General features: G+C 41.7%; 2 protein-coding genes and 1 long non-coding RNA gene across 16 annotated transcripts in view; 1 reads left to right on the top strand and 2 right to left on the bottom strand.

Annotated features, from left to right (window-relative positions):
• The window catches only part of FANCD2 (FA complementation group D2), a 56,203-nt gene extending 55,387 nt beyond the window's left edge, over window positions 1–816 (bottom strand). For 8 of the 12 annotated variants that reach the window (XM_082415608.1, XM_082415617.1, XM_082415618.1 and 5 more), the window contains exon 1: window positions 650–787. Coding sequence is in view for 1 of the 12 variants with exons in the window: in XM_082415616.1 (XP_082271742.1) it covers window positions 650–674 (25 nt within the window). In the remaining 11 variants the exon portion in view is untranslated. Of the gene's footprint in view, window positions 1–501 lie in introns of all 12 variants that reach the window. The other 4 variants (XM_082415614.1, XM_082415610.1, XM_082415616.1 and 1 more) reach the window with 3 other exon arrangements.
• Window positions 769–16,554, top strand: EMC3 (ER membrane protein complex subunit 3). The gene is made up of 8 exons (XM_082415794.1): window positions 769–1,091; window positions 6,089–6,146; window positions 6,480–6,573; window positions 8,358–8,462; window positions 9,183–9,264; window positions 11,432–11,511; window positions 12,289–12,371; window positions 16,009–16,554. The coding sequence occupies exons 1-8, from the start codon at window positions 937–939 to the stop codon at window positions 16,135–16,137; spliced, it is 786 nt and encodes a 261-aa protein (XP_082271920.1). The 5' UTR covers window positions 769–936; the 3' UTR covers window positions 16,138–16,554.
• The window catches only part of LOC309639053, a 28,512-nt gene continuing 5,700 nt past the window's right edge, over window positions 996–23,807 (bottom strand). For 2 of the 3 annotated variants that reach the window (XR_014251430.1, XR_014251431.1), the window contains 2 exons: window positions 23,475–23,800; window positions 20,978–22,953 (listed from right to left, as the gene is read on the bottom strand). This is a non-coding gene — a long non-coding RNA (uncharacterized lncRNA). Of the gene's footprint in view, window positions 1,134–20,977; window positions 22,954–23,474; window positions 23,801–23,807 lie in introns of those variants that run through there. The other variant, XR_014251429.1, reaches the window with a different exon arrangement.

Below are 23,807 nucleotides of genomic sequence, written 5' to 3'. Positions count from 1 at the left end.
GCTGGCAGGCAGGTAAATACTAACGGCTAATAAAAACTATTTTAAGTGCTTTACATTTGATACTTCATTTATTCCTCACAAAACTTTTTGAGGTAGCTACCATTATTCTCACATTCAGTGGCAGAGCTGGGATTCCAATTTAGCAATCCGGCTCCAGGATCTGCCTCTTAACTACCACCTACACTTACTCTTGATTATAACAGTGCCTTCCAATAATATTTACCATTTACTATGTACCAAGCGTCATGCTAAGCGTTTTCTTTATCCGTTGCCTCGTTTACTACTTATAACCATTACCAGCCATTCTGTCGATGGAAAAACTAAGGCAAGTCACGGCCTCCTGACTTCAGGGCACACGCCCGTAACGTGCTAACCGGTCCCGCTTCCACAGAAGCCTGAAAGCCGGGGAGACCGGACGGGCTGCCCGGACCAGGTCCTCCGGGGAGGGAGCAGGGGTCAAGTCCCTCCTCACTTCGTCATTTTAATGACGCAAGGAGGTACCTGGGAGGATTATCCCATGACAAGACAGTTGAGGAAGCTGAGGTTCGGGGCGCGGAGCCCCAGATGAAAAGGCCGGGCTCTGCCGGGGCCTAGAGACCGGCCGCAGAGACGCGGAGCCTCTAGAGGAGACGACCGCTGCTCCACTCACCCGCCGAGAAGCCGTTGTTGCTCATCCTTTTCGACTTTCCCGCGCGGCGCAACGCCACACGGACGCCGTCGAAGCGCGCCTCGCCGTGACGTCAAACTTCCCCGCCGGAAGCCGGCGGCCGCGCGGCCCGGCGTGGGGCAGGGCGCAAGGGCAGAGGCTGAGGTGGGGTTCCGGGCTCGCCTGGCTGAGGGGCGTGAGAAGGCCCGGAGGCGAACTCGACGAGCAGACCTGCGCCCCGGTGAAGATCGACCCGGCTACAGCTGGCCGGGAGCCGGCTCTCTGTGAAGATGGCAGGGCCGGAGCTGCTGCTCGACTCCAACATCCGCCTCTGGGTGGTCCTGCCTATCGTTATCATCACCTTCTTCGTGGGCATGATTCGCCACTACGTGTCCATCCTGCTGCAGAGCGACAAGAAGCTCACCCAGGAACAAGTCTCCGACAGGTCAGCTCCCTCCCCTCTCCGGCGATCTCACTCTCTCGTGACCTTGGGCAAGAAAGTGCAGGGGTTATGTCAGTTTGCCCGGGTTCACATCGCGCCCCCTCTAGCTGACTGTCCTTGGCTGAGTTACCCCTGTGTTTCACTTTCTTCATCTGCAAAAGGACGATGATACCAGGACATGCCTCATAGAGCAGGCGTGGGGATTAAATTTTAGATGATGTCTGTAAAACATTTCTCTAGATGCAGTATAAGTTTCCATGAGCCTGAATGATCACAAAATGGGACATTTGGTTTCATAAATTAAGTTTTACTGCCTCAAAAGTTACTAAAATTTTTCTAAAATGTGTTAAACCAAAACTGAAAAATACACAGATAAAAAAATATTAGACCATATTTGGGAATAGAATGTATGTAAAAAGTGGTTCTCAAGATTGAAGAACACACTGACTCTTCGGAAAGGAAAAAAAACAAAAACTAGAGTTTTATCTTAAGAAAATGTTTTTCAGTTGCAAGTTACCACTGCAAAACAGAAATTTACCTTTATAACCAGTACAAGGACTTAGTTTTAGATATTAATGGAAATGAAAACGCAAAATTAAAAATTTCTTGTAGAATTTGCAGACCTTAGAGAAACTGAGTGTTTAGAATGTATAGGATAATTTAAGTTTGCCTTGCTTCAGGGTTTAAATGCCTCAAGGTCAAAATTCTCAACCCCACTTCTGCAAAATTGCTCAGCAGTATAGAGACCTAGCCGAATTTCTGTTCAGCCTGTGGAAGTCCTGAATTATCTATAGTGAACAAGGTTTTCTTGATGACCACCCATGTGCCCTGCACTGTGCTGTATGCTCTGGGGTACAAAATATGACAAGGTCAAGATCCTACTCTCAGGGAGTTTCAGTCCAAGTGATAAAACATGCACAAGGAAAATAGGAGATACCATTAACTTAGTGCTTAGGATATGCCGGTACAGTGGTAATCACTTTAAATGACATAATATATGGGAAGAATTCAGCTTAAAGTCCTTCAGTATTTCCTTTTTGCTCTTTAAAAAAAAATGTGGTAAAACACACATAACATAAAATTTTCCATTTTGACTGTTTTTAAGTATACAGTTCAATGACATTAAGTACATTCACATTGTTGTGCAACTGTCACCACCATCCACTTCCAGAATATTTTCCTCATCCCTAACAGAAACTCTGGGCCTATTAAATAATAACTCATTTCCTTCTCCCTCAGCCCCTGGGACCCACCATTCTACTTTCTATCTCTAGGTACTTCATACAAGTGGAATCATACAGTATTTGTCCTTTTGTGTCTGGCTCATTTCATTTAGTATAATGTGTTCATGGTTCATCCATGTTGTTGCAAATGAGGGGTTTCCTTCTTTTTCATGGCTGAATAATATTCCAGTGTGTGTGTGTGTGTGTCTACATATATATCATGTTGTCTTTATCCTTTCAAGGTTGTTTCTATATCTGGGCTATTGTGATTCATACTGCAATGAACATGGGGATGCAAATATATATATATATATTTTTTAATGTGATTCTATTCTATTTTTAATTTTTTGTGGAACCTCCATACTATTTTCCATAAAGGTTGTACCAATTTACATTCCCACCAGCAGGGGTTTCCTTTCCTCCCCGTTTTGCTTTTAAGATAAAGACTAAAATACAGTAGAACCCTTAAAAAGAAAGGAATCATGTCACATGGTACAACATAGATAAACCTTAAGGACATTAAGTAAAAGAAACCAGACCCAAAAAGACAGTATTTGTATGATTCCACTTATGTGAAGTATCTAAAGTAGTCAAATTCACAGAAAATATTGATAGAATGGTGGTTACCAGGAGCTGGGAGAGGGGGAATGGGGGAGTTACTGTGCAATGGGAAGAGTTTCAGGTTTGCAGGATGAAAAAGTTCTGGAGATCTATTTCACAACAATGTGAATGTACTTAACACTACTGAACTGTGTGCTTAAATGTGGTTAAGATGGTAAATTTTGTTACATGTTTTTCACCACAAATTTTTAAAAAGCGTTGGGATTCACATGGCCTTGCATAGTCTGGCTCTTGCCAACCTCTCAAGCCTTGTCTCACCACATTTCTGTAGTCCTCTTTCTTCCAGCCATATGGCCTTTTCTCAGGTCCTCAGAGACATAGTGCTTACTCCTCCCTCACAGCTTTTGCCCAAGCTGTTCCCTCCAGCACGTGGCCAAGGTAATCTCTACTCATCCTTAAGATTTCAACGTAATCATACCGCCTCAGCAAAGCTTTCTCCAAGACCTCGACTTACTAGACTCAGTCGCATCCCCCATTCATCTCTCCTTCCTAGGACATAACAGATGAATTTCACATTTATTCCTGTGGTTATTTGATTAATGTTTTTCTCCCCCACTAAACTTTAATTTTCTTGAGATACTTGCTTTTTGATCACTGTTGTTCATGTCACCTAACATGGCACTCAGAAGCTCAAGAAGTATTTCTTCAATGAGAATAAATCTGTTATTATACACAATATGAATGGAGGCGTAGGGAATTTAAATGACTCATCCAAGATCACATAATTAACAAGTGGCAGAGCAAAGACTTCAACGCATCTGTCCCACACCAGAGCTTAAATTCTTACCCATTATTGGAGACCCAGTGCTGCTTAAACTGTCAGTGGTAAAGGACCAATTTTTTTGGTTTTTCAATTTCCAATTTATCTCAGACTGGTGCTTTTGTAAAATTTTTTGATCACATATTTGGATGTTGTGACAATGTCAATTTACTATAAAGGTTTCTAAACCCTCACTCTCAGTGACTATTCTTACCTCGTCACAGACCAGTGTTGGTACATAGGCCACATTGTGAACAGCTTTATTTATTTATTTTTTAAAAAGATGTCTTTATTATTTTTTTTAATTTATTTTTGGCTGCATTCGGTCTTTGTTGCTGCGCGTGGACTTTCTCTGCTTGTGGCGAGTGGGGGCTACTCTTCATTGCAGTGTGTGGGCTTCTCATTGCGATGGCTTCTCTTCTTGCGAAGCATGGGCTCTAGGTGCATGGGCTTCAGTAGTTGTGACGCGTGGGCTCAGTAGTTGTGGCTCATGGCCTCTAGAGCGCAGGCTCAGTAGTTGTGGCTCACGGGCTTAGTTGCTCCGCGGCATGTGGGATCTTCCTGGACCAGGGCTTGAACCCGTGTCCCCTTCATTGGCAGGCGGATTCTTAACCACTGCACCACCAGGGAAGTCCGTGAATAGCTTTAGACTAGCTCCCAGGGAACGAAACATATCACCTGTCACCTCTGTAGGCTTGTGTATAGAGCAGTCAGCTGTACAGTATAATGAGGTCAAGAGGAGGAGGACCAGAGAGAATTCCATGAGGCCACTGGGCATCAAAAAGAGTTCCATGGAATATTACTCAGCCATAAAAAGGAATGAAATGTTGCCATTTGCAGCAACATGGATGGACCTAGAGAATATTATGCTTAGTGAAATAAGCCAGACGAAGAGAAACACTATATCACTTACATGTGAAATCTAAAATATAATACAAATGAATCTATATAGAAAACAAAAACAGACTCACAGACATAGAAACCAAACTTACAGTTACCGAAGGGCACCAGGAGGCGGGGAGGAACAAATTACAAGTATGGGATTAACAGATACAAACTACTGTACCTAAAATAGATAAGCAACAAGGATTTACTGTATAACACAGGGAATTATATCTAATATCTTGTAATAACCTATAATGGAAAATAATATGCAAAAAAAAAAAACTGAATCACTATGTTGTATACCTGAAACTAATGCAATATTGTAAATCAACTATACTTCAATTAAAAAAAGAGTTCTGGGACTTCCCTGGTAGTGCAGTGGTTGGGAATTCGCCTGCCAATGCGGGGGGCGCGGGTTCGGGCCCTAGTCCGGGAGGATCCCACATTCCGTGGAGCAGCTGAGCCCGGGTGCCACAGCTACCGAGCCTGTGCCGCAACTAGAGAAACCCCACGCAGCAACAAAGACCCAGCTCAGCCAAAAATAAATAAATTAATTTAAAAAAAAAAAGCGTTCTATGGAGAAGGTGGGATTTGAAAAGGGTGTTGGAGCATGATGAGGTAGAATTGGTGAGGGAGGGGGCACTAGAGCAATCCCAGCACATGGAGAAGCTGGAATATGCATAAGGTGACAGCGGGACCCTAAGCGTACCGGCTGACTGCTTAGAGCAGGTGGTCTACATTGAGGAGTAGACAGAAAACCAAGCACAGTTTTCTTGTGTTCATTTCTGTATACAGTTTTTTTCACTTTTCAAGAAGGATTTCCATTAACTTAAGGAGGTTTTTTATTCCGCTCATTAAAACAACCTTTGAAAATCTAGAAAAAATTAACATTTTTATCTCTTCTGTTTGATGTTTGTATCTTCGCACTGCCTACTTGTGGTATTACACTTTGTTATCTGTAATGATCAATTATGTTCAAGTATCAGATAATTTCATTTATTAATTCAATAAGTATTTATTGAAAGCTTACTAACATCCTGAGTCCTGAGTACAATTTCTATTTGTTGTCTGTCAGGTAACAACCGTGTCAAGTCTTGTACTCACTTCTCTATCGGGTTTAAAAACTTCCTTCGTTTATCCTCACCCTTCCTCCCTCCTCCTGGCCCCAGGTCTTCTGAGTAGCATCCAACTGCTACTCTTTTCACTCAGAGAAAGTTCCTTCTTAGCTCATTATAAAGTAAGAAAAAGCTGAGCGTAATGTTCCAAATGTGCCTTCCTCAGAAATCTTTGTTCAGGAACAGTCACGTCTGAAAAATGCTCTTTTGGAAAGCTCATTGTTGGGTTAAATATGTTCTACTGGTTTTAAGGACACTGTATTTTGAAAAGTTTCCGCACAGAGCTATTGCCAAATAGGCCCTGTCTTGTGTTTAAATAGGTGTTCTACTTTATTCTCTCATTTTCTTCTAGTGTTTCGCTTTTAAAAATCTCATTGTCTTGGTTGTATTTTTCAGTCAAGTCCTAATTCGAAGCAGAGTCCTCAGGGAAAATGGAAAATACATTCCCAAACAGGTACTCATAAATGAGTAAAAGCTCCGCGATTCACTGTTGAGGGCAGTAGATATCTGAATGTTTTATAAGGGGATTCTTTGGGGAAAGCTGAAGGCGGGCAAGTCGGTAATTAAGCTGTGTCCTGGTGGTGTTTGCTGTCATTGTGACCTTGCCCTTCTTGGGAAATTGTTTTTAAATGTGACTCAGCTAAAGTGTCAGGTCAGCTGCCAAGTAGGCTGCCAGCTCTGAGTGTAACAGCATATTCCAAGGGCCTTCTGACTAAACCTTGGGGGCATAATTTGACAATGTGCTATGTCACAGTTTTAAGACTTAAAAAGTTCTTTTTTCTACTAGTCTTTCCTGACACGAAAATATTACTTCAACAACCCAGAGGATGGATTTTTCAAAAAAACTAAAAGGAAGGTTGTTCCTCCTTCTCCTATGACTGGTATGTTTATTCCCTTCTCTCATCTTTAAGGAAGACTTTTATCATTATTGGGGGGATGGGCAGGGAGGATGTCATTTTATTTGAAATTTAAATTTTACAAGACAGTAATCTAAGGGACCTTAGGGATCATCGGATACAGGGATCTACAGAAGTGGGGTTCTCTTTTTCAAATAAATCTTCAGGGAACCCCAATGTATAAAGTGGATTAAAAAAAGAGCTCTCAGCCGAGGCGGTGGGGACTAGAGCCATTGTCCCCGGGTCTCTCCCCTTTGCTGTTCCTCAGGAACCGGGGCTCTGAGGAGCACAGCTGGAGAGCATTCCAGTCCCAGGTCCCATCCAGTGCCTGGGTCCTACTGCTGACAGATGACCTCCAGATTCTGCCTGACTGCTTCCCTAGACCATCTATTTCTCTGTCAGGCATGATTGCTTGGCCCATCCTACAGTTTTTCCTCTAACAGATTTCTTACTTTCTCTGATCCCAGTCATGTGAAAAATACAGCATCTTTAAAGTAAAACAAAATAACTTATTATTCAGTGTTGCCTATCCACTCATTTCAGTACCTATTTCTTTAGGTGAGATAACCAGTTATTTTAAACCTAGACAGAAGATACTGGAATTGATTTTAATAAGTCTTTTAGAAAACCTACAAGAAAAAAAGACCAATAAGTATATGAAAAGATACTTGACATCACTAAAATCAGTGGAATGCAAATTAAAACAAGATGTCGTTTATAGCCCATTAAACTGGCAAAGATTGAAAAGCTTGACCAAAACTGCTACTGTCAAGGTCATGGGAAGTTAGGCCCTCTCACTGTTGTTGAAAGTCAGTTTTAAATGGTAAATCCCTTGGCCCAGAAATTCTTCTAAGAGTTTCTCTTACAGAAACACTTACATAAACATGCAGACTTATGTACAAGGAAGTTGTTGGTAACACTGTTTATTGGCCAAAAAACCAAACAAACAAACAAAAAAACAATCTATAGGCCTACCCAGAAGTGATGAGTGACCACACAGTGGACTCCCATGCAGACATTAAAAATAATGAGAGATATTATACCAATGTGGAAACACCATTCCCAATATGTTAACTTTTTAAAATCAAAGAGCAGAATAGGGACTTCCTTGGTGGCACAGTGGTTAAGAATCCACCTGCCAATGCAGGGGACACGGGTTCGAGCCCTGGTCCGGGAAGATCCCACATGCCATGGAGCAACTAAGCCCATGCGCCACAACTACTGAGCCTGCACTCTAGAGCCTGCGAGCCACAACTACTGAGCCCAATGTGCCACAACTACTGAAGCCCGCGCACCTAGAGCCCATGCTCCGCAACTAGAGAAGCCACCGCAATGAGAAGCCCATGCACCACAACAAAGAGTAGCCCCTGCTTACCTCAACTAGAGAAAGCCTGCACGCAGCAACGAAGACCCAACACAGTCAAAAAACAAAACAAACAAAAAAAGTAGCAGAATAGTAAGCATAGTATCCCTTTATATGTATATATATATAGAGAGAGAGAGAAACTATTGTGTGTATATTCATGTATAAGTGCATATGTATGTTTTTATAGATATATAAAGATGGAAGGAGATAAAACAAACAGTTAAAAGTGTTCAGAGAGTAGGCTCAGAGGAACTGTCTGCATCCTGTGTTTCTATGTCGTTTGAATTTTTTACAATGAGCTTGTATTACTTTAATTATCAAATAAATTAAAAACTTACAGAAAACAGGAGTAAGTCCCTGCCAACAGTGGTAACAGGTATTGGTTTCTTGTGTTTTGTCTTAGATCCCACTATGCTCACAGACATGATGAAAGGCAATGTCACAAATGTCCTCCCTATGATTCTTATTGGTGGATGGATCAACATGACGTTTTCAGGCTTTGTCACAAGTAAGTTATAGACCCAGAAGACTTCAGGTTTACTTAATCTGTGATCCCTTCCCATGACCCTGTTCAGAAATCCAAGGGCTGCTGAGACACTACTATCACGGGTCCTATGTTCTCTAATGGAAACTGATAAGTCTTTGAACAAAAAAATTTAATATGCTCTGATTTTATGGCTTTTATCCCAAAATGATCATAAATTCATGATGTGGTTGCTTTTTTACTAATAGGGACTCAAACAAGTGGATTGCTAGTTTATATCCGAAACTAGTTTGGTATTCTAGTGAGTAGGAGAAAGGGAAGCCTATTTCTGTCTTGACTTCATTTTCTAGGTGTTGGGGTGAGTTGTTGGTCAATTTGTTTGTAAGCTGCTTTGATTTAAATGAACTAGGTTTCTCAGTAATGTAGTTCGTTGTGTGTATGTATTCCACTTTGGGCTTAACAGATCAGTGCAAGTTTCTTTTCCAGATTTTGGGACACAGCTCAGTTTGAGCCCCTGCTTCTTAAGCACTTGAGAAGCTGGTGTTATTCAAGGAACTAGAGCAGAGTGACATTTGACTGTTAATTCTTCAGAAGGTGACAAACATCTCCTTGTAGAAATCATTTTCTAAACACTGTATGGTACAGATTTCCCACCTCCTCAGGGAAATAATATGTGCATCACACTTACACTGTTCTACAAAGGAAGCTGGGAGTGATTCTGAATTTTTTCTTTCTTCTCTGCAGCCAAGGTCCCGTTTCCACTGACCCTCCGTTTTAAGCCTATGCTACAGCAAGGAATTGAACTACTCACATTAGATGCCTCCTGGTAAGGACTTTCTTCTATTTAATAAAAACACCAACCAAAATCTAAAACAGGGATCTCTTAAAGAACAGGATTTCCAGTTTGCCTGCTTCACTGGAATAGGTTTTTGGAGTTTTTCTCATTGAAACTCCACTCAGAATGCCACAGGTGGATTATGGCAACTTTTAAATGAGTCTTGCAAAAGGAGAGAATGTGTCAGCCTCTTGAATTAATTAATTAATTAATTTTATTTTTGGCTGTGTTGAGTCTTCGTTGCTGCACGCGGGCTTTCTCTAGTTGTGGCGAGTGGGGGCTACTCTTCATTGCAGTGCGAGGCCTTCTCATTGCGATGGCTTCTCTTGTTGCGGAGCATGGGCTCTAGGTGCGCGGGCTTCCGTAGTTGTGGCACACGGGCTCAGTAGCTGTGGCTCGCGGGCTCTAGAGCACAGGCTCAGTAGTTGTGGCGCATGGGCTCAGTTGCTCCATGGCATGTGGGATCTTCCCGGACCAGGGCTCAAACCCGTGTCCCCTGCATTGGCAGGCGGATTCTTAACCACTGCGCCACCAGGGAAGCCCTGTATCAGCCTCTTTTTCCCTAGCATCTTGGGGCTGAGGAGTCCAAGAGCAGATGTGTCCACCCCAAGAAATTTAAAAGATAAAGCCAGGAACTCTGGCCAATGCAGACTTTTTAGCAATACATATCCTGGAGCTTATGGAAGTCGATGTTGGTATTCTTTTTTCCAAAATACATTACTGCTAATAACAACATTAATCCTTTTCATTGGTACCAGTCACCGTTCTAAGGATTTTCCATATATTATTTTATAATATATGGAAACCCTATGAAGTAATTGGAGACATTGAGATTTGACCACAAACCTGTCCAAATCCAACACTCGTGTCTTACCATTCTGTTTTTTATAGCAGAGTAATAAAACCCAAAATCTGAAGAGCTCTTAGAACACTGCTACAGCCTCTGGAATGCAGTAGTGCTTCTTCATGTGGTCTCTCCAGATTATTTTGTCTATGGCTTCCCAAAGACTAGCATCTAAAGGAAGCCAAACAGTAGGAGAAGGAGGAGAATGGGCAACGGGGGGTAACCAGTGCTGATCTTGATTCACTCCCCAGTTGGAGCAGAGCAGTCTCTGGTTGCTTGGGAGGGGCAAGATAGACCCGGTGCTGGGAGAGTCTTGGCTATGTGCCCTTCCCCCAGAGGAGAAAAGCTATACTTAATATGAGTAGCATGACTCTATTAAACCTTGACCTTCCAGTCTCATGTGGGCTAAACAAAAACTTCATGGGCTGGAGAAAAGCTTTTTTATCTTTTCTCAGCATCTGACATACTCGTGTGGACAAAGGAGCCTAGAACCGGCTATAAACTAGCTTACCAACCTGCAACATTATGTACAGATAGGTGTGACCCAAGTATTGGAATGAAGTGTGGGTTCTTTCCATCTCTGTATCATTTCTTATACTCTTTAGTTTTTATTATATGCGAGCATATTAACTTTATTGGGGTAAGGTGGGAAACCTAAGCTAAGGAGGGCTTTGATGATAATAGTTCAAAACTTGGAATGGCTTTCCCAGTTGCTACAGTCTTCAGTATGAAGCCCACCAACACTTGTGATTCCTTCTAGAGAATGGAATTCAGGACAGGAGGCCTCTTTCTATTTATATTTTATGTACTTTAGTATTGTTGGCATTTATTATATATAACAAGTGTGTGTTGTTTTTATGATTACAAATAATAAATGGTTTGAAAACCCATTATGTATGAAGGAAAAATTAAACAAAGCTTGCATTCCCTGATAAAATGAAGCACACCAGTTGTGAGTTCAGTTCCTGCTACTGAATGCCAAAGAATTTATCACATAGCCGGAAGGAGCAGTTTGCCTCCGTATATTACCTTATTTTATTCTCATGGCAACTCTGGGAAGTGAGTGGAGGAATTGAGATTTGACCCCCAAGTCTGTCCAAATCCAGTGCTCAGCTGTTCGCCTGCAGAGAGCTATAACTATTTGCAACATGGCCTTCACAACTTGTGTTTCTTCTTTGGTTGTGCTTTGGATGACTACAGCCTGCCCCAGGTGATTCCTTTACATACTCTGAACAACTTTGGATGGTAGAAAAGTGTGTGAACTAGGTTAATTCTGAAATAACTTACCTACATTGTTTCACTTTTGCTTCCTAGGGTGAGTTCTGCATCCTGGTATTTCCTCAATGTCTTTGGGCTTCGGAGCATTTACTCTCTGATTTTGGGCCAAGATAATGGTAAGAAGCAAATACTTCAATAGATGAGTCATTCACGCCAGGGCCAGAATGATCATGTAGTCTATGCTGTTTGTGAACACAGTCAAATACAGTGCTTCATTCCTTAAACATATTCATAAGTTTCTGAGGTATTCTGAGTCTTAAAAACCCCAGGGTCAGACTGAAGATCTGAATTCTCCTTGGTAATCATGGGGACAGTATTTAGTTGCCCAGGGTCTGATGCCCTCCTGTGAGGGATCCAGCTCCAGCAATACAAGCCTGTAAACCTGAAGCTGAAAGAAGGCTGGGTTTGATCAGTTTACTCATTGACTAGAGTTCCTGCTGGTATCAATCCTGGCTCTCTCTGCCAAGCTGGGACCTTGGGCAAGTTACTTAAGCACTCCAGTCCTCTGTTTGCCTATCTGTAAAATAGGGACCTTAATGATTGACTTCTGGGTTTGTTGTTAGGAGTAGATGAGGTAGACACATAAAGTACTTAGTGAAGTACCTGGCATGTAGGAGTTGCTCAGTAACTGATGGCTGTTGTTAGTGTTATTTAAATTTGAAATAAAGTTTAGCACTTCCTTTAGTTATCTTCCTTCTCCTGCTATTATCATGTCCATTTTTCAGAAGAGGTAAAGTGCTTTCACATAGTGCGTGACAGGGCCAGTGAACTGTCATATGGTTCTCTAACCCACTACCAAGCATCTGTAAGTGCTGTGTAAGGACCGTCCTTCTCCGAGGGTCCTGGGTGCTCTCTGCGCCCTGGCACTCACGCGGATGTGTCTTACGCTGCAGCTGCTGACCAATCACGGATGATGCAGGAACAGATGACTGGAGCAGCCATGGCCATGCCTGCAGACACCAACAAAGCTTTTAAGGTACACTCACTTCTCCTCCGAGCTTCACTGAAGCTCGGAAAGGTGTTACCAGAGTTACTTTTAAAGATGAATTTCCTGAAGTGAGTGTAGTATGTGTGGTTCCATCCTTTAAATTTAGCAAAAATGTATTTCCATTTACATGGCTCTTATTCCAGAGACAGAATCATCTGTTAAGTAAATTAGAGATTCTTGGTACTTTTACTGGTTTTTAAATGCTCACCCAGTTTAATCCACACTGTAAATGAAGTTATAAAAACAGCCCAGGACTTCCCTGGTGGCACAGTGGCTAAGAATCCGCCTGCCAATGCAAGGGACATGGGTTCGAGCCCTGGTCCAGGAAGATCCCACATGCCGCGGAGCAACTAAGCCCGTGGGCCACAATTACTGAGCCTGTGCTCTAGAGCCCATGCTCTGCAACAAGAGAAGCCACCGCAATGAGAAGCCCGCGCACTGCAACGAAGAGTAGCCCCGCTCGCCGCAACTAGAGAAAGCCCGTGTGCATCAACGAAGAACCAACGCAGCCAAAAATAAATAAATAAATAAATAAATAAATTTTAAAAAAAAACAAAACAGCCCAATCAGAGGTACCAAGTAAACATTTGGAATATTTTGAACTTTTTTGGACCATGATATAAATTTCATTCAATAAAATCTAAATTGGGAATTCCCTGGCGGTCCAGTGATTAGGACTCCACGCTCTGACTGCTGAGGGCCTGGGCTCAATCCCTGGCCAAGGAACTAACATCCCACAGGCCACGCAGCACAGCCAAAAAAAAAAAAAATCTAAATTACTTACAGCCTTTCACGAAATGATTCTGGAATTTGTAAAGTCCAATATAATTTTTGTACAGCAAACTCTCACTAATTTTTCATGATAAAAACTATAAATACAGGGGAATTTGCTCATCTTGATGCAAGATATCTATGAAAGACCCACAACTAACATCCATACTCATACTGAAAGCTTTTCCCCTAGGGTTAGGAACAAGACAAGGATGTCCACTCTCACCACTTCTACTCAACATTGTACTAGATGTTCTAGCCTGGACAGTTAGGCAAGAAAAAGAAAGAAAAGGCATCTAGATTAGAAAGGAAGAAGTAAAACTATCTTTGTTTGCAAATAACATGGTCTCGTATATAGAATATCGTAAGGAATCCACAAAAAAACTATTACACGTAATAAGTTCAGCAAGGTTTTAGGATACAAGATCAATATTCAGAAAGCAGTCGTTGTTCTACACACTGGTAATAAAGAATCTGAAAAATTGAAATTAAGAAAACAATTCCAAACCATAATGGAAAAGAATGTAAAAAAATAATGTCTATATGCGTATAACTGATACACTTTTCTGTATAGCAGAGATTGGTACAACATTGTAAATCAACTATACTTCAATTAAAAAAAAATTTAAAAACCCAATTCCACTTACAATAGTATCAAAAAGAATAAAATACGAAGAAATTTAAAACACGCAAGACTTGTACACTGATAATTGTAAAATACTGCTGAAAGAAACTAAAGAAGACCTAAATAAATGGAAATATATCCATGTACATATTATCTTGACTTAATATTATCAAGATGGCAATCTAGATCTGTTGATCTACAGATTCAACATAATCCCTATCAAAATTCCACCAACCTGTCTTGCAGAAATTGGCAGGCTAATCCAGAAGTTCATATGGAGATGAAAGGGCCCCAGAACAGGCAAAACAGTGTTGAATAATAACAAAGTTGGAAGACTCATACTTCCTGATCTGAAAACCTACTTCTGAGCTACAGTAATCAAGACTGTGTGGGAGTGGCATATGCACAGACATCCAGATCAACAGAATAGAATTGAGAGTTCAGAAATAAATCCATACATTTAGATCAAATGACTTTTGACAAAGCTGCCAAGAGAATTCAGTGGGGGAGAAAAGATTCTTATTGCTTACTGGGTACAGAGTTTCTGTTTCAGGGGATGAAAAATTTGGAAATAGATAGTGGTGATGGTTGCACAGCATTGTGAACCTAATAAATGCCACTAAATTGTATACTTAACAGTGGCTAAAAGTGGCAAATTTTGTATATATATTTTACCACAATAAAAAAAATTTTTTTGAATAAAAGTTTTTAAATGGGTCAAAGACTTAACTATAAGAGCTAAAATTGTAAAGCTCTTAAAAGAAAACGTAGGTGTAAATGTTTGTGACCTTGGATTAGGCAATGATTTCTTAGATATGACATCAAAAGTATTAGCAGCAAAAGGAAAAATAAAGTGGAACTTTGTCAAAATGAAGACTGTGCTTCTAAAGACACTATTAAGAAAGTGAAAAGACAACCCAGAGAATCAGAGAAAATGTCTGCAAATCATATATCTGATAAGGGTCCAGTATTCAGAATAAAGAACTCTTAGAACTCAACAATAAAAAGATGATCCAGTAAAAATGGGCAAAAGACATGAATAAACATTTCTGCAAAGAAGATACACAAATACCCAATAAGCTAAGCTCATGAAAAGATGCCCAACATCATTAGTCATCGGGGAAATGCAAGTCAAAACCACAATAAGATACAAAGATGGATAATAAGTGTTGACAAAGATACAAAGAAATTGGAACCCTCATACCTGCTGGTGATTGTGCAGCCACTTCGGAACACAGTTTTTAGCCTTTCCTCAAAGAGTTAAACACAGTTACCATATATGACCCAGCAGTTCTACTCTTAGCTAAGTACCCAAGAGAATTGAAAACACATGTTCACACAAAAACTTAGTACAAGAATGTTCAGGGACTTCCCGGGTGGTGCAGTGGTTAAGAATCCGCCTGCCAATTCAGGGGACAAGGGTTTGATCCCTGGTCCAGGAAGATCCCACATGCTGCGGAGCAACTAAGCCCATGAGCCACAACTACTGAGCCTGTGCTCTAGAGCTCTCAAGCCACAACTACTGAAGCCCGCGTGCCTAGAGCCCGTGCTCCGCAGCAAGAGAAGCCACCGCAATGAGAAGCCTGCGCACCACAAGGAAGAGTGGCCCCCGCTCGCTGCAACTACAGAAAGCCCGCGCAGCAACGAAGCTCCAACAAAGCGGAAAAAAAAAAAAAAAAGATACAGAAAGTAAAGTAGTAGTTGCCAGTGGTTGGGGGAGGGGATAGTGGGGAGTGTTTCCTGTTTGACATGGAGTTGTTTTTGCAGTGACGAAAGTGTTCTGGAATTAGGTAGTGGTGATGGTTGCACATCTTTGTGAATATACTAAAAACCAGTAAATTGCACATATTAAAGGGGTGAATTTTACGGCCTAAATTATATATTTAAAAACCCACACCCATGAGCTAACATTTGTATTGCACATTAAGTTTCATACAACATTTTTTAAAAACCTACTAAAGGCGAAAGTAGTCAGCATTAATAGAATACTTGAGAAATGTAATTAGTTGCCAGCTCCAATGACTTTGAACAAATTTTTTCTTTCTTAGCCTAGTCTCCTAGTCTGTAACTTGGGGGCAGGGGGGTGGGTAAGGGGAGAGCAGCACCTACCTCATAGGATTGAGTGAGCTTCACATGTACATAGCTGAACCCAGCTCCTGGCCCAAGCAAGTCAGCGCTGCTCTTATAACAGCCCTTCTCTCCCTGCCCCCACATTCTCTTCCTCTGCAGACAGAGTGGGAAGCTTTGGAGCTGACGGATCACCAGTGGGCACTAGATGATGTCGAAGAGGAGCTCATGGCCAAAGACCTCCACTTCGAAGGCATGTTCAAAAAGGAATTACAGACCTCTATTTTTTGAAGACCAAGCAGGGGTCAGCTGTGTCAGGAACTCAGAGTAGCGCTTAACCTTGTAACGTTTGTTTGAGCTGGAGCCTCTCGGAATAAAAAGGGGGATGCGTGAGCTGGCGGGTGTGCAGCAAGGATTGTTCTTGTCTGAGCCAGGTTCGCCTTTATGTTTGAAACCAGAAGAAACAGGAGGAGTGTGTGCTGGGTGACTTGCCCAGAAACAACGAGTTTTGAAATGTTTAAAGTTTTCCTTCTGGTGACTCTAGTAATAAAAGTAAGAGAGGGGGAGAAACTCAAGCTAGTGATAATATATAAAACTTAGCAAAAATTCAGGAATTTCAGAAAAAGTGTTGTCAATTAAACCTAATGATTATGTACAGTCACTCTGACTTCTAAACCATAGTAAACACCTGTTTTCTTGGGATCCAAACACCCCGCGTTTTACCTTTAATTTTTTGTTAGTATTTTTATAACTTTCCTTATGCAAATAATACATTTTCATTACCGAAAATTTAGGACCAATGGATGAAACTCTGTGTTGTTCATTTTGCGCCTGCAGAATGACATGAAGAGCCAATATGTTAAAACCTTATTCAAACAAACTTTTCAGAGTGAATACCCAGGGCCAGGACAGACTTAGCAAACCTTCTCTATGTCTTAATACTGTCCAGTGAAAATTGGTGACCCTGAGACACTGCCAGATTCTCAAGTGCCTTTGGGATCCTCAAAGACTTCAACAGTTAAGTAATGCAAGGTCTTGATCTGGAGTTCAGAATATATCAAATCCGTTGACAAATCAGTGGTGCTGTACTGTATATGGCTACTCTGTTGAACGACAGACCCCATGTCCAAGTTATTCTGGATGAGAGAGAGCTTACATATGGTTGTAAGAAGGGAGAGGGGAAGAAAAATAAAAAATAAAAAAAAAAAGAAGGGAGAGAGGGTGATTGCTGGCAGACACATAGGTAAGGGTTGCCCAGGAATAATTCTGCCTGGATTAACCGTCCCAGGGAAGTGGCAGAGGGCCATTTCTGTACCACGAGGTGAATGTAATTTACATGCTGAACGCTATAATCAAAAACAAACAACTCAACTCTACAAATTAAACCATCCTGTTTTCTTTTCTTTGCCTGTAAAAATGTTGCCTCTGTGGGTCACTAACAGCCTTCTGCCAGCAGTTATCAGTGTCTATCATGGACCAGTGCTGGAGAGTCTAAGATGGAAAAAGACGTAACTCTTGCCCTCAGGAACTCATAAGAGAGACACATAAGAAATTGGTGGTTCTTAATCATTCACTGGGTCACAGGACCTCTTTGAGAATCTGATGGAAGTTCTGACCCTCCCCTCCTGAGTAACACACATGGGCACAGACACACAGACCTCTCGGGTAACCCCAGGAGCACTAATAGACTTTCCAAAGCCTATTCATAGTGACCCACTGACCCAAGGTAAGAAATGCTAATATTTAAAAGAGCTGCTAAAATAAAATATTAAAGGAGCAAGGGTTCCCAGGAGAGCTAACCTTTGACCTGGGCCTTGAAAGAGTTCTGCAGTGTAGAAGGGCATCCCAAGCAGAGGGAACAGAACCAGCAAAGGCCTTCAGATTAAAATGTCTACAATTCACTGCTCCCTGACAAAGTGGGGAGTTGTATGATATATACCAAAAGGTCCAGGTAGGGCAGGAATGGAAACAGTAACTGGTGATTGAGTGATGTCACCCTCTTTCCTACAAGGCATCCTCAGAGCATTTCAGTCTGCCTCTTGATCCACACACAGTTTGTCCTTTTCCCTGTAGCAAAGTTAGGTGGGTAAAATGTGTGAGACTTTTCTGACCCATCACAGTGGTAAATGCACATTTCCTTGGCACCAGCAAGTCAAAGGGAAAAGCCAAGTTTGTTTTAGCAGGCTCTTCCCAGAACCAGCTCACAAGTTCAGGGAACAGTCTTTATCATGTGTGCTTCTTGGAGTTTAATTTGGGTCAGACTGCTAGATGAGCGTTCTACCTTTTCCACAAACCTGGACTTAGCACCTGAAACCATTTAGGACAACCTGAAATGTCCACTTACTGGTCGTGGTATGGAAGGCACCTTGCGTGGAAGGCTAAACATTGACGGTCAGTTGCACAACACAACTCAGAAAAATAATGATGACTTAGATTTGAGGACAGTAGGTAAACCTGCACTTAGAGGCAAAAGTCAGTATGGTTCCTCTGGTCTATAAGGAGTGTGATGGGCATGGGTGTATGTGTGAGACACGGGGGATTACTAACTGTGTGAGGAATACTGCAGTTGCAAGTGATAGAAACAGAACTCAATCTGGCTTAAGCAATTTTTTTTAAAGGAATGTAAGTTGGTTCAGTAACTAAAATGTTCAATGGTCAGTGTCTTCACTGTAGCCAGGGCCTCACTGATATCATCAAGACTTGGTTGCTTTCTCAGGTCTGCCTTTTTCTACTATCAGGTAGTTTGTCTTCTCAGGGAGACACCAGCTTAGTAACCCCAGTGAAAAGCACCCCTTAAAATTCCAGTAAAAGTCAGGCTACTTGATTTGGGTCATGTACACATTCCAGGAAATGCTTAGCCCTACCTAAACTATAAGGAATGAAAATGGGATAAGGATGATTCCCTAAAGGAAAATAGGGGAGTTGCTGCCAGAAGAAGGTGGCATGGGTACCAGGAAAGAAAAAACAATCATGTTTTACCCTTTAATTACCTGGAATGTTCCCCAAAGGAGGTACTGCCCTATCCTAGTAGGCCATGAAGTCTGCAAATATTTACTGGATTTCTGCAACATGCCCAGTGCCATGCTAGATATTTTCAGATCTTCCTGTTCACTAAACAAGACATTCATTGACCATCTGCCCAAAACTGTGCACACAAGCAAGCCACACTCCAGACCTTAAGAGCTCAGAAAACTGTGTCACATGTCGTGACAGGGATAATCCGAGGGAGGCTGTGGGAATGTCCTGCAAGTCATCCAACCTGGGAGGCCAGGGAAGGCTTCCCAGCAAAGTATCATCTCAAGATGTGAAGGATTACAAGGAATTAGATACAGAGCCAGGGGAAGATATAAGGGAAGATTATCCCAGGCAGACGGAACAGTGTATGCAAGGTCCCAAGAGCTGAGGTGGTGGTGTTTTCACGAAACCGAAACAAGACTTCGGTGACCCTGAAGTGTAGAGAATAAAAAGATGTAATGAGCGCTGGGTTACTTTAAATGAATAGTAAGGCATTTGAATTATATCTCAATAAAGCTGCATTTAAAAAAAAAAAAAAAAGACGTGATGAAGCAAAGGCAAGACCAGATGGCAGAGAGCCTGTAAGTCACCCCTCAGACACGAACTTGATCTTGATGTGGCTTCAGGAGCCTTTGGGAGGGACTGATGGGAAAGGATTTGCTACTGAGCAGGGAAAGGAATGGATGGGGTAGAAGTGGAGAGTGAGACGGTAGTGAGGTCAGAGTGGGGTGGAATTGAGGCCATTTAGATGATTAGCTCCTCCTTTCTTGCTCTGATTCAGTGTGTGGCTTTGCATAAGACACTTCCCCTCTCTGGGCCTCAGTCTCCCCATCTGCCAAAAGGAGATCTGCAGCCACTTTGGAAAACAGTCTGGCAGTTCCTCAAAAGCTTAAACAAAGTTTCCATATGATCCACTCCTAGACAGATATCCCAAGAGAAATGAGAACGTATGTCCACACAAAAACGTGTACATTGTGGCTCACAGCAGCATAATTCACAATAGCCAAAAAGTGGAAACAACCCAAATGTCCATCAACTGATGAATAGATATATAAAATATGGTATATCCATACAATGGAATATTATTCAGTAATGAAAAGAATGAAGTTCTGATACAACCTATGATGCGATGAAGTGTGGAACTAAATGAAGAAGACAATCACAAAAGATCACATATATGATCCTATTTTTTATGAAATGTCCAGAATGGGCAAATCCATAGGGTCAAAAGATAGATTAGTGGTTGCCAGGGCTGGCGAGGAGGAAAATGGGGAGTGATTGCTAATGGGTACAGGTTTCTTTTGGGGGTAATGAAAATGTTCTGGTGGGAATGTAAATTGGTATAACCACTATGGAGAACAGTATGGAGGTTCCTTAAAAACTAAAAACAGAGCCACCATATGATCCTGCAATCACAGTCCTGGGTATATACCCGGAAAAAACTATAATTCACAAAAAATACATGTACCCCAATGTTCACTGCAGCACTATTTACAATAGCCAAGACATGGAAGCAACCTAAATGTCCATCGACAGATGAATGGATAAAAAAGATGTGTTATATATATATAATGGAATATTACTCAGCCATGAAGAAAGAATGAAATAATGCCATTTGCAGCAACATGGATGGACCTAGAGATTATCATACAGTACTAAGTGAAGTAAGCCAGATAAGAGAAAGACAAATATATGCTATTACTTATATGTGGAATCTAAAAAAAAAAAAGGTACAGGGACTTCTCTGGTGGTCCAGTGGTTAAGATTCTGTGCTCCCAATGGAGGGCGCATGGGTTCTATCCCTGGTCAGGAAACTAAGATCCCGCAGGCTGCATGGCACGGCAATCAATCAATAAATTTTTTAAAAGGTACAAATGCACTTATTCACAAAACACAAATAGACCTACAGACATAGAAAACAAGCTTATGGTTACCAAAGGGGAAAGGAGTGGGGGATAAATTAGGAGTTTGGGATTAACGTATACACACTACTATATACAAAACAGATAACCAACAAGGACCTACTGTATAGAACAGGGAACTATACTCAATACTTTATAATAACCTGTAAGGGAAAAGAATCTGAAAAAGAATATATGTGTGTGTGTGTATATATATATATATATATATATATATATATATATATATATATATATATATATATATATCTGAATCACTGTGCTGTACACCTGAAACTAACACAACATGGTAAATCAATTATACTCCAATAATAAAAAATATAATAAAAAAGAAAATGTTCTAAAATTGTGGTGATAGGGACTTCCCTGGTGGCGCAGTGGTTAAGAATCCACCTGCCAATGCAGGGGACATGGCTTCAAGCCCTGGTCTGGGAAGATCCCCCATGCCGCGGAGCAACTAAGACCAGGTGCCACAACTACTGAGCCTGCGTTTTAGAGCCCGTGCACCACAACTACTGAGCCTGTGCTCTAGAGCCTGTGAGCCACAACTGCTGAGCCTGCATGCCACAACTAATGAAGCCCACACACCTAGAGCCTGTGCTCTGCAACAAAGAGAAGCCACCGCAATGAGAGGCCCTCTCACCGCCACAAAGAGTAGCCCCCGCTCGCCACAACTAGAGAAAACCCACGCGCAGCAACGCAGACCCAACACAGCCAAAAATAAATAAATAAATAAATAAATAAATAAATAAATTTATTTTAAAAATGAAATAAATAAAAAATAAAATTGTGATGATAGCTGCACAACTTTGTGAATATAATAAAACCCACTGAATAGTACACCTTAAATAGGTGAATTTTATGTTATGTGAATTACATCACTGTTAAGCAGGAGAGGGGGATCATAAGCCCTTGGCAGCTGACATCAAGATCTCTCATGGTCATGGCTACGAGAGGCTCTTGTAGACTACCCAGGCTGCAGAAGGAGGGCATCGAGGAGAGATCTGCGACTGCTGGGTGCAGAGGGGTGTCAGGGGTCTGCCAGCATGTCCCTGAGCCTCTCCTGTGCTTTAACCCCCCCGCCCTGCCACCCCTCCTGCTGACCCTGGTCCCACCTCCCCATCTCCCGGGCTCTGGGGCAGCCTGGGAAGGTCAGTGGGCTTCAGAAACCTGAGTTCTGTATCCCTGCCCCTCCAAAGCGGGCTAGTACCCAATACATAAAATGTTTTTATTTCTGCAACCAGCTCACAAAATGCACAGCCAACCCTGTGCAATCTTTTCCTTTCTTCCATTTCTTTGTGAATTTCTTTTTCATTTAAAAGTTTTTATTATGGAAAATTCCAACCATACACAAGAGTAGAGAGGATAGTATAAGGACGTACCCATCTCCCTCCACTGATAATGAATAATTCTCAACATTTTGCCAGTATTTCATGTATCTTCCAAACCCGCTTTTTTGCCTGGAGTGTTTTAAAAGTAAATCTTAGATACGATATCATTTCACACATAAACATTTTAGTAAGTAGCTCTAACAGATAAGGAATTTTTAAAACATGACCCGCTATGCCATTATTCACCTAGTCCAAACAGGTTTATTCTTTAGTCTGTGCTAAGGACCAATCAATGTTCAGACTACCCCCAGTTATCTTAAAACGCCTCTGTGCAGTTGGTTTGTTTGGATGAGGAGCCCAACAAGGCCCACACGTGGCACTTGACTGCTATGTCTCTTAAGTCTCTTTTATAACATTTTCCCCTCCCCCTGCTTTTTTTCAAGCTGTCTATTTGTTGAAGAAACCACGTATTTTTTATAGAAGTCTGTGAGTCTCTTTGAAAGTATTCTTATCTGGATGGGAAGCCAAATCTTTAGATTATTTTTCGCTTCAAGGAAAGATTAAGGGGAATTAATGATAGATAGATGAATTAGTGATAGATGAGTAGAAAATTAAGCAAGTAAAAAACCAAGCAACACTTACCCCAGGAAAAACAGAACATCTAGCAAAGGAATTATAATCACAGTACACTCTTGACTCAGCCTGAATAAGTTGTTTCGTGCTTCTCGTATTGTAAATGCAGACTTATGATATAAACAAAAGCGGCGCAGAAAAATGTGGAAGGCAATATGAGAGCTAAATCTTCACGTTCCTTTGTAGTAGTCAATAGGTAGAATCTAAAACTGAAAAAAAAAAATTAACATTAGCAGTATAAATCTGACCCTTAGAAAACACATATAAAAACCAGAAGGAATAATCAGAAATACCAGAAAGAGTTGAAGGGAATTGGGAGTGAGAGGGAATGAAATAAGGAACAGTTGATTTTAAAGTGTGTACCGGATTATCAGACTTATTAACAACAACAAAAAATGTCTTTCTAAAAGACTGGGTTCGTTTAGTTGGTATCCATGGAGGCTAAAATCTGAGAAGGAATGAGTTAAGACTGCAGGAACCCTTGAGGCTTAATTTGGCCAGTTGAGTGAAAGAGTGTAATTGTTCCTGCCCTCAGAGATAGGACAGCGGGCAGAACGCAAAGAACGTCCTCCAGGCGGCAGCATCTCGCCCACGCCCCACCGCACCCGCCACCTCACCACCCCCGTGCTGCCTTTTGTTTCTCTGCTCCTGCCCGCCAGAGCTACCGGCCAGAACAGAAATGCCAGCCAATTGTCCTGTCTAAGCAGGAGACTTCATTGCTGTCACTCACCTTTGCCTTTTCCTTCTCTCTCCCTTTCCTTGGGAGCTTCCAAGGTACTCTAGGGTAGGAGCTCCCAACAACTCCCAATGCTGGTGGTCTGCTGTCCTTTCAACAGAGATCCCAGATGGAGGCCTATTTTCAGACTCAAACTCCTAGCACAGTTGGAGCCACCTGGAAGGCCTGGGATTTTCATCTCCCCTTCTATCTCCGAGATGCCTCCAGAGGGGCAGGATGGTGTCATCACTCTTAAGATCACTGGCTCTTATGGTTTGGCTTCTTATTTGCTGTGTGTCCTTGGACAAATTACTTCACCTCTCTGAGCCTGGACTTGCTGGCTGTAAA

Source organism: Balaenoptera physalus (assembly GCF_965194825.1).
Source record: "Balaenoptera physalus genome assembly, chromosome: 11".
NCBI lineage: Eukaryota > Metazoa > Chordata > Mammalia > Artiodactyla > Balaenopteridae > Balaenoptera > Balaenoptera physalus.
Note: the sequence above shows the minus strand (reverse complement) of the source record. Positions and strands in the feature narration are given on the sequence as shown.